At 50.9% G+C, this 8,658-nt stretch overlaps 1 protein-coding gene across 1 annotated transcript; it reads left to right on the top strand.

Annotated features, from left to right (window-relative positions):
- Nucleotides 1-3,136: 3,136 nt before the first annotated feature.
- LOC118676379 lies at nt 3,137-8,233 on the top strand (the record flags this gene model as incomplete). Its single annotated transcript, XM_036350212.1, is given in 1 exon segment — nt 3,137-8,233. A coding segment is annotated over 1 exon segment (5,097 nt), but the record flags the coding sequence as incomplete, so codon positions are not given.
- Between the last annotated feature and the right edge of the window lie 425 nt (nt 8,234-8,658).

Here is an 8,658-nt window from a genome sequence, read left to right as displayed (position 1 = left end):
GTACACTCTGCATCAGGTGACACCTGAGTTCTAGTCATTGCCTTCTTGAGCTCTCAGTAAGACCTAAACCCTAATTAAACTCATGGGAGAGTATAGCGTATTATTGATTTTTACGGCAGTATAACTATTCTGCATGATCCTGTAATAGTCAATACACAATGCTATGCATTTGTTGAAACTCATACAACTGTACAACACAAAGCATGAATCCTAATATAAACTATGGCGTTAACATTAATTCATTACTGGAAACAACTCTACCATAATAAAAGAAAATGTTAATAATAGGAGAAAATGGGAGTTGGGGAGCTGGGGGATATAAGAACTCTTTCTATTGTGTACTCTTAATATTTCTGATTTAGTAAGCATAAAGATCTTGATTATCATGTGGGAGAGGAAGAGGGAAGGAGCATTGCTTTAATTTAATTCCTTCCTATTCTAGGCTGGGTCAATTTGAGCAAGATTACTTCTATTTAGAACAGTAACCACTGAGATGCTGCCGGCTTTTTGTCTTGAGGAGCGATTTTAATGAGTTAAATTTTGCAAACAAACCTAGCAATATTAAAATAACTATCCTCAAAATCTCTGAACAAAGGATTAATTCCAGTTCCGTCAGGAAGACTCAGTTGATTTATGACAAATCAGTTTTGACCCTTTAAGCAAACTGATATAGAGAAGAGAGCAAATCCTAAAAGTCACTGTTGATTGGGGCATGTTGCTAGTTTATGAAGAGTTAGAGATAATTCTGCAGAGTATTTTGCAGAGACAGATAAAGTGAGGCAGCTTTCGGCTGAGGAAAGAAGAAGCTATAAATGAAGCTTTAGTAGAGGATGCTGATAATACCAATGTTTTTTCACCAACTCCCAGAATAATGCTGACAAAAGAAAGTTTCAGGACATGATATTAAAGCCCTGTATTTCAGATTCTAGATCTTTCCTGTAAATGTATGATATGTAAATAAGAGGCACAAAGAAACAAAGTTTTAACAAAATCCTGGGTTATTATTCTCCTATAAAATGCTTGATATAATATTCTTCCAAGACCACATTATGCACATACTGAATCAGATTAAATTTGATGAAGAGTATATACACTGTGATTTTCCCATAGCCAAGGTATTCTGGAGCAATCTGTGCAATGCATTAACATATAGGAAGCTGTCAGATCCAAGTGTCAGTGGTTAGAATTCTGGAGCTATCATGTGGTATGTGCTTAGACTCATCCAAGTGCAACAATTTGGCTGGTTTTCTGGGACAGAGCTGGTTTTCTGGGACATTATGATAGTGACTGTTAGGTTAAGTGGCTCAGGAGGCGGCGCAAGAAATAGAGTCCAGTGAATCAGAAAAGAAAGGAAAGGAAAAGGTTTATTCTGCGTCGCCGGGAGACCCATGTACCCCCAGGACAGGGCACATGGATTCACGCCAACAGGGAGGGGGGCGCTTTCTTTTATACTGCGGTTGGGTGAGGGGCAGGGACATGAGCTGAGGAATTCTCGCTGCAGGGGATGGGCGGGGGGGGGGGGGGCGGGGTATGTGGATCAAGGGAGAAGAAGCTGGTATCTGTGTCTGGCACCTTGATCTGTGAGAAATTCCAAGGGAAGTCCATTATCTTGTCATGTCTGCATGTATCCGATCCTGGGCTCTCTCCGACCTAACAGTGACCATGGTATTTATTTTTGGTCTGATTTATCCAGGTAGTCAGTAATTCTGTCAACAGTTTTTACATTATAATCTTTGTTATAATGAGTCCCTAATTTCAAAGGATTCCTTCAAGAATTGGAACTTGACACGCTCATGTATTTTATATATACTATGACTATTCAGTGGACCTGGGATTGGTAACTTTGAATGTTCATGATATGGGGATGTGTCAGGGCAATTTTGTTGTACCACTAAGAGAAAAGGGGAGATGGACACTCTAATTTTGTAACTATTGTACATTGAACAAGGCAAAGTCTCCTTTTTCATCTGAGAAAATTAAACCAAGCCTGAGCTTGCTTAGTTGACCAGAGTATTCTCCAACAATTATTAAGATGGAAGGAGAACATCATGCCAGCTATAAAGTTTCTGCAGGTTGTACAGCCAACAATGCTTTGTCATAGGTTTGGTCTTTGCTCATTTCTAAAACCAGTTATGCTGCTGCTGGTAAATTAAACTTCCCTGGACTTTGTGTTCCTGTAAAAACCCTAGTCTCCTGAGGCATAGAAACTGTAAGGCCGCTGAAAACCCCCCCCTTCCCCCTGGACCAGCTTTTCCAGTAAGCTCTGGTTAATGTAAAGATTAAAGAGAACTTCCCCCTCCTGACCTTTCCCGTAAAGCTCTGGCGCCCTGATCTGGTCATAGCATAGTTATCTTATCACTCCTCGGGATCGGCCTGCGCATACCAGACCACCCTGGCCCCTTAGGAAATGAGTCAACTAATAACAAAGACCTGTCCCTGTAAAAGATGAGTTATGAGTTAACTGGTAACCCAGTTCCCTGTTTTCCGGCCACCTGCGTGTGGTTTTTGCCTTTATAAACCCGTGTTCTGCAATTGCTCGGGGCTCCAGTCAGCAGCACTTCCCTTGTGTTGTTGCCTGCCTGCCTGAGAGCCCCTGCGCTGCGCTTGTAATAAAAATCCTCTTGCTCTTGCATCAAGCCTCGGTCTCTGCGTTTGACTTGGGGTCGTCGCCTCCTCTGCTGGACTCTCCGGGGGTCTTAGGGCCCAACATTTGGGGGCTCGTCCGGGATGAGGCGACCCCCTTCAAGCGCTGGGATCGGTCTTGGAGGTAAGCAGACTCCGGAGTCATTCAGTGTTTGTCTTGTCCTTTGTTCGTTCTTAGTTTCGGTTTTTCAGGAAGACAGGGTGTCGGCTCCGTAAGGAGTCGGCTCCTCTGGTCGTAGGGGCTTCGGCCAGAAAAACTGTCACCCTGGGGGACGCCCCAGGATCGGGCGGTGACCAAGAGGTCTTGGTCACTTCAGGTTCTGGCTGTCCGGCAACGGGCACTCGCGTGTCCGGCCGGACTAGCATTAGGGAGGGATATCATCCCTCAGCGGCCGTTCTGTATCTGGGTAAATTCTTGTGGATCCGGTGTCTTGTCGCGTCATTGTTTGTTCTTTGTTTTTGTCTTTTACTCCTCTTCTCCCATCCAGGTAACATGGGCCACGGAAGCAGCACCCCTCTTTCTCTTACAGTAGCACACTGGACGGACGTCCGGAGTCGGGGACTCAATCTTTCCGTCAGTGTCAAGAAGGGTCCTTGGCAGACTTTCTGTTCATCCGACTGGCCAGCCCTAGGCGTGGGATGGCCAGCGGACGGGACTTTTGACCTGTCTATTATTTTTGCAGTAAAGAATAAGGTGTTCCAATCAGGCCCGGCGGGCCATCCAGACCAGCAGCCGTATATTGTCGTCTGGCAGGACCTGGTCCAGAACCCTCCCTCTTGGCTGAAACCCTGGCTGCCATCCGGAACCTCCCGGGTTCTCGTGGCCCAGGCCCCTCCCGCCGCAGATCAGACGAAACGTCCCCTGGCAGATTCTCAAACCGATCTTCTCCTCTTGGACTCTCCACCCCCTTACCCCTCTCCTCTCCAGCCAGAGCCGCCGGGGAGACCGGAGCCTTCAGCACCTCCTCCCGCCCCTCCAACAGAGGGACCGGCCCAGGGAACCCGGAGTCAGAGGAGACATCCCGCGTCTCCAGATTCGACCGTAGCCTGCCCTCTCCGACCATACGGGCCTCCACCCCCCCGCGGAGACGATAATGAAACGGCTCCGCTCCAGCCACTCCAATACTGGCCCTTCTCCTCGGCAGACCTCTATAACTGGAAAACTAACCACCCTCCCTTTTCAGAGGATCCCCAGCGTCTAACGGGGCTGGTTGAGTCCCTTATGTTCTCTCACCAGCCCACTTGGGACGATTGTCAACAGCTTCTTCAGACTCTCTTTACTACAGAGGAAAGGGAGCGGATCCTCTTGGAGGCCCGGAAGAACGCCCCTGGCCCCGACGGCCGGCCGACTCTACTCCCTCATTTGGTGGATGCGGCCTTTCCTCTGGCCAGGCCGGACTGGGACTTCAACACGGCAGAAGGTAGGGAGCACCTGAAGGTCTACCGCCAGACACTAGTGGCCGGCCTCAGAGGGGCAGCTCGGCGCCCCACGAATTTGGCTAAGGTAAGAGAGGTCATACAGGGGCCCACTGAACCGCCTTCTGTTTTTCTCGAGCGATTAATGGAGGCGTTCAGACGGTACACCCCGTTTGACCCCACCTCGGAGGGGCAGAGGGCCTCAGTAGCTATGGCTTTCATAGGGCAGTCAGCATTAGATATTAAGAAAAAGCTGCAGAGACTTGAGGGATTGCAGGACTTTACCCTCCAAGATTTAGTTAAGGAAGCAGAGAAAGTGTACCATAAGAGGGAGACCGAGGAGGAAAAGGAGCAGCGGAAGGAGAGAGAGAGAGAGGAGAAGGAGGAGAAAAAGGAAAAAAGGGAAGAGCAGAGACTAACCCGTATCTTGGCCGCAGCAATAGAAGGGAGTAAGCCACAGGAGAGAGGAAAAGGAAGACAGGCAGGGGCCCTGGGCAACAGGCCACCGTTAAGGAAGAATCAATGTGCTTATTGCAAGGAAGAAGGACATTGGAAGCGGGAGTGCCCAAAGAGACTAGCAAAGAAGGCGCTGGCACTCCAGGAAGATAGTGATTGAAGAAGTCGGGGCTCGGATCCCCTCCCCGAGCCTAGGGTAACTCTTAAGGTGGAGGGGAAGCCTGTTAACTTTCTGGTAGACACAGGGGCCCAATATTCAGTTCTTAAGAAACCACTAGGACCAGTCTCCCAGAAGACCTCCTGGGTGATAGGGGCAACGGGAAATGAGCAATATTCCTGGACCACCACCCGGACAGTTGATCTAGGCACGGGAAGAGTGACTCATTCCTTCTTAGTAATACCCGAGTGTCCAGCCCCCCTTCTGGGAAGAGACTTGCTAACTAAAATGGGGGCTCAGATCACTTTCACCCCACGGGGGCCGACCCTGACCCAACATGGAGAGCCAATTACTCTCTTGACACTCCAGCTCGAAGACGAGCATCGGCTGTTTGGGAGTAATGTCCGAAAGGACGAGAGGATAGCGGGATGGTTACAGCAATACCCCAAAGCTTGGGCTGAAACCGCAGGGATGGGCTTAGCTACCGAACGGCCCCCCGTGATAGTAGAGCTTAAGTCCACTGCAACCCCGATTGCAGTACGACAGTACCCCATGGCAAAAGAAGCCTGGAGGGGGATCAAGGTTCATGTCCAACGCCTCCTACGCCTTGGAGTCCTCGTTAAGTGCCACTCCCCGTGGAACACCCCACTCCTCCCGGTAAAAAAGCCCGGAACTGATGACTACCGACCGGTGCAGGATTTAAGAGAAGTCAACAAGAGGGTACAGGATATTCATCCCACGGTCCCCAATCCTTACAATCTCTTAAGCTCTATCCCTCCGTCCCATGTGTGGTATTCAGTCCTAGACTTAAAAGATGCCTTCTTCTGCTTGAGACTGCATCCTGCCAGCCAGAATATTTTCGCCTTCGAGTGGAGAGACCCAGATTCGGGAATAACGGGGCAGCTGACTTGGACCCGACTTCCGCAAGGATTCAAAAATTCCCCCACTATCTTCGATGAGGCTCTTCATCAAGACCTGGCTGCTTTCCGTGCTGACCACCCGCAAGTCACCCTTCTCCAGTACGTGGATGACCTTCTCCTCGCCGGAGCTACTAAGGAGGACTGTGAAACAGGTACCGGGGCCTTGCTTTTAGAGCTCTCCCGCCTAGGATACCGGGTCTCGGCCAAGAAGGCCCAGATATGTCAGCGGAGAGTGACCTATTTAGGATACGCACTAGAAGGGGGAAAGAGGTGGCTCACTGAAGCCCGAAAAAGCACAGTCACCCAGATTCCCAGACCACAGACCCCCCGGCAGGTACGCGAGTTCCTGGGAACAGCTGGATTCTGCCGCCTCTGGATTCCAGGTTTTGCAACCCTAGCAGAGCCCCTATACCCGCTGACAAAACAAGGGAACCCCTTCGAGTGGGGGGAGACTCATCAGAAAGCCTTTGACGACATTAAAAAGGCTCTTCTCTCGGCGCCAGCGTTGGCCTTACCAGATGTGGCCAAGCCCTTCACTCTGTTCATAGATGAAAGAAAGGGAGTAGCCAGGGGGGTCCTAACTCAAACCTTAGGCCCCTGGAAGAGGCCGGTAGCCTATTTATCCAAGAGACTAGACCCAGTGGCTAGGGGGTGGCCAGGCTGTCTAAGAGCAATTGCAGCTACTGCCCTGCTTGTAAGAGATGCGGACAAACTTACCTTGGGGCAGAAACTAACTGTGGTGGCCCCACACACTCTCGAGAGTGTTATCCGGCAGCCACCGGACCGGTGGCTATCCAACGCCCGGATGACTCACTACCAGAGTCTCCTGCTAAGTGAAGATCGAATCCGCTTCGGGGCTCCGGTAGCTCTCAACCCAGCAACCTTACTACCGGAAGTAAATCCTGAGAGCAAAGAAGTCCTACACTCATGCCGTGACATTCTGGCAGAGGAAACAGGGCCGAGGAGAGACCTCAAAGATTCCCCCTTGCCAGAGCCTCAACTCACCTGGTACACGGATGGAAGCAGCTACCTCTATGAAGGTAAGAGGGTGGCGGGAGCGGCTGTGGTCAGCAAGGACCGGACTATCTGGGCTAGTAGCTTGCCCGAAGGGACTTCGGCCCAGAAGGCTGAATTAATTGCTTTGACACAGGCTCTCAGGCTGGCAGAGAACAGCCGGGCTAATATTTATACTGACAGTCGTTATGCTTTTGCCACTGCTCATGTGCACGGGGCTATATACCGTCAGAGAGGTCTCCTCACCTCAGCAGGAAAGGAAATTAAAAATAAAAAGGAAATCCTCGACCTCCTAGAAGCCATTCATGCCCCCCAGGAGGTAGCTATCATCCATTGTCCCGGCCACCAGAAAGGGACCTCGGAAACAGCTATAGGAAACAGGAAAGCGGATGCCGAGGCAAGGCAGGCCGCTCTAGGGCCCCGGCTACTCGCCCTCGCTGTTGGCCCCGCAGCACCACAGCCAGAGACCCTCCACTACACCCTAGAGGAGGAAAAAGACCTGCTTAAAAGGCCAGAAAAATACCATAAGGACAAACTAGGAGTGTGGAGAACTGCAGGGGAAAAAATGGTAGTACCAAGGGCGGCAGCCACTGCCTACCTCCAACAACTGCATCGCCTTACCCACCTGGGGGCCAAACACCTCAGCTCCACCAGCCGGGCAACGGGACACTATGTCAAAGGACTCGATCGCCTTTCAGAAGAAGTAGTTAAGCAATGCAAGGCGTGTCAGCTGGTAAATGTACATTCATCCCAGGTCGGGACCGGACACAGGCTCAGGGGAGACCGGCCCGGGAGTTACTGGGAGGTGGATTTTACAGAAGTGAAGCCCGCCCGATACGGTTATAAATATCTTTTAGTTTTCATAGATACCTTCTCAGGTTGGGTAGAAGCCTTCCCTACCAAAAGAGAAACTGCAACTGTGGTCGCCAAGAAGATCTTAGAAGACATCTTTCCACGGTTTGGAATTCCTAAGGTAATTGGATCAGACAACGGTCCAGCTTTTGTTGCCCAGGTAAGTCAGGGAATGGCCAAGATACTAGGGGCGGATTGGAAATTGCATTGTGCTTACAGGCCCCAGAGTTCAGGTCAGGTAGAAAGAATGAATAGAACATTAAAAGAGGCTATGACTAAATTGTCCTTAGAGACTGGTGTGGCAGACTGGACGGTCCTCCTTCCCTTTGCCCTTTTCCGCGCGCGAAACACCCCAGGCCCCTTGGGGGTGACACCGTTCGAGGTTTTGTTTGGGGCCCCTCCGCCCCTAGCCGCTGACCCTTGGTCCGTGCCCACAGACACTCACACCCCTCAATCCCTGCTTGCCAGGCTGAAGGCCCTCGAGACTGTCCAGAAGGAGGTGTGGACTCCCCTGGCCGCCCTCTACCAACCAGGAGAACTGCAAGTCCCCCACCAGTTCCAGGTCGGAGACTTTGTGTACATCAGACGCCATCGGGCCGCTAATCTCGAGCCGAGGTGGAAGGGACCCCACCTGGTATTGCTGACAACCCCAACAGCGGTCAAGGTAGACGGTGTAGCTGCTTGGATCCACGCCTCCCACGTCAAGCGGGCACCCCCATCAGACGACACCGATCATGGATGGACTGTGGAGAAGACAGACAACCCTCTCAAGCTACGGATTTGCCGCCGCCCTCTTCCTGCTGAGCCTGCCGCTGATAAGTAGCAACCCCCATGCCCCAAAGAGACTAACTTGGAGGGTAATGTCCCCCCACACCGGACAGACGGCCTGGTCGGTCACCAATATAGCACCTAAAGGGACATGGTGGCCAGACTTAACGCCAGACCTCTGCGCTATGGCAGCAGGATACAGACTATGGGACCTCCCTGAGAGAACAGTAGAAGAGACTAAAGCAGGTATAGAGACCCGAGCTTACATAGGAAAAGGAAGAGATTTGCAATTTGGAGTTCACTGTAGTTATCTGGGGGCCCGTGAGCGTCTTACGATGACCCAATTCTATGTGTGCCCCAAAGACAGGCAGGGACATAGAAAGAATTGTGGATCTGAACGAGAGTATTTCTGTGCAGAATGGGGATGTGAGA

The sequence above is a fragment of the Myotis myotis genome, unplaced genomic scaffold (assembly GCF_014108235.1).
Source record: "Myotis myotis isolate mMyoMyo1 unplaced genomic scaffold, mMyoMyo1.p scaffold_m19_p_2, whole genome shotgun sequence".
NCBI classification, from domain to species: Eukaryota; Metazoa; Chordata; class Mammalia; order Chiroptera; family Vespertilionidae; genus Myotis; species Myotis myotis.
The sequence above is the reverse complement of the archived record's forward strand: the minus strand, read 5'-3'. Positions and strand labels throughout refer to the sequence as shown.